Here is a 1,702-nt window from a genome sequence, read left to right on the forward strand (position 1 = left end):
ATAAATATGGAAAAATACAACACTTTCACATTAAATGGATAATTACACATCACTTGCCTTGGCTGGGCAGCTTCACTGGCGTGTAGAAAAGCTTGGTGGTCACAATGCAGGATAAAGACTATCGGCGCTAAAAGTTCATGCATACCCTAAAGATAAAAAGAAACAAAATTACACCAAGGTCTTCATACCTAATGCTCCACCTCAGCATCTAGCAGCCAATAATATTAGCAGTATAAAATGTAAAAGCATGAACATTTACATTCTTAACAGAGTGGTTTCATAATCAATGGTTTTTATGTTAAATTCTGATTAAATCCAAGTGTTTATTCTCCTGTAATATATGGGAAGCAAGTTATTCTCTCTTTCTCTAACAGAACAGACAACAAATTGGCAATGGTAGACAACCCTGCACCTGGCAGTTACTCCAAAGATCTATGTTCATAAATATGAATTTTATTTATGGTAATTACAATCATGCACCACAGTATAAAGATCTGCAATAAGGACAAATTACAAAATTTAAAATTCTTTTTTATTTGATAATGTTCCAAAACTAGGATATCAGCGGCCTTTGGAAAAGACAAAGGCAGCCATTTGGGGAATTAGAAATGGAGACATCCATGCCTATGGAGATTAAAACTAAGTTTCTTTTGTTTGTTTGTTTTATGCTTATTGTGAAACCTATATATGACAATGTGCGGACAAAACTCAGTATTGCTCCAGTGCAGGTTTTTAGTTATTTTTACCATTTATAATGAGAAATGCATATAAAAAAAAATCATAAACATGCAGGAGCTAAAGCACAAAAATACAATTGTACTACTCAACGACAGTACACAATTTCTGATCAACCTGCCTGAAGGGAAACAACTTTGCAACACCAGAATGGCACTTAACACATGCTAAACTGCTTGAACCTCTCTCTCCTTGCATTTAAATTGCACTTAGATTCGTAGATGTTTGGGTCGGAAGGGACCTTAGCAGAACATCAAGTCTGACCCCCTGCCCTGGACAGGAAAGAGTGCAATGACCCAGTCAGGTGCACGTCCAGCCTCCTCTTAAAGACTCCCAAGGTAGGGGAGAGCACTACACCTCCCTCGAAAGCCGATTCCAGATTTTGGCAACCCTTGCTGTAAAGAAGCTCTTTCTGATGTCTAACCTAAATCTCTTCTCTGTCAGTCTATGGCCATTGTTCCTAGTTACTCCAAGGGGTGCCCTGGTAAACAGGTCATCTCTCCATACTGTCCTCCCCTAATGAATTTGTAGGTGGCCACAAGCTCACCTCACCTTTCACTTACGGAGGCTGAAGAAATCCAGGGCCCTCAATCTCTCCTCGTAGGGTTTTGCCTGGAGGCCCCTAACCATATGAGTGGCCCTCCACTGAACCCTGTTGAGGTTATCCACATCCCCTTTGAAGTGTGGCGCCCATAACTGGATGCAGTACTCCAAACGCAGCCTGACTAATGCCGCATAGAGAGGAAGTATCACCTCCTTGAACCTGTTTGTTATGCACCTGCTAACACATGATAAAGTGTGGTTAGCCCTGTTGATCACTTTGTCACATTGATGACTCATGGTCATCTTGGTGTCAACAATGACTCCAAGATCCCTTTCCACTGCTGTGCTGCTGAGGAGGTCCTCCCCCAGACTGTAAGTGTGCTGGTGATTCCTTCTTCCTAGGTGCAGCACCTTGCATTTGTCT

The 1,702-nt window shown here is 41.4% G+C and overlaps 1 protein-coding gene across 3 annotated transcripts in view; it reads right to left on the reverse strand.

The window, feature by feature from the left end:
* The window catches only part of TBC1D5 (TBC1 domain family member 5), a 475,698-nt gene that overhangs the window by 191,863 nt on the left and 282,133 nt on the right, over positions 1 to 1,702 (reverse strand). For all 3 annotated transcript variants that reach the window (XM_019535723.1, XM_019535731.1, XM_019535738.1), the window contains one exon: positions 58 to 146. In XM_019535723.1, the coding sequence (XP_019391268.1) occupies positions 58 to 146 (89 nt within the window). The remainder of the gene's footprint in view (positions 1 to 57; positions 147 to 1,702) is intronic.

This window comes from Crocodylus porosus, unplaced genomic scaffold, assembly GCF_001723895.1.
Source record: "Crocodylus porosus isolate Cpor-Errol unplaced genomic scaffold, CroPor_comp1, whole genome shotgun sequence".
Taxonomy (NCBI): Eukaryota; Metazoa; Chordata; order Crocodylia; family Crocodylidae; genus Crocodylus; species Crocodylus porosus.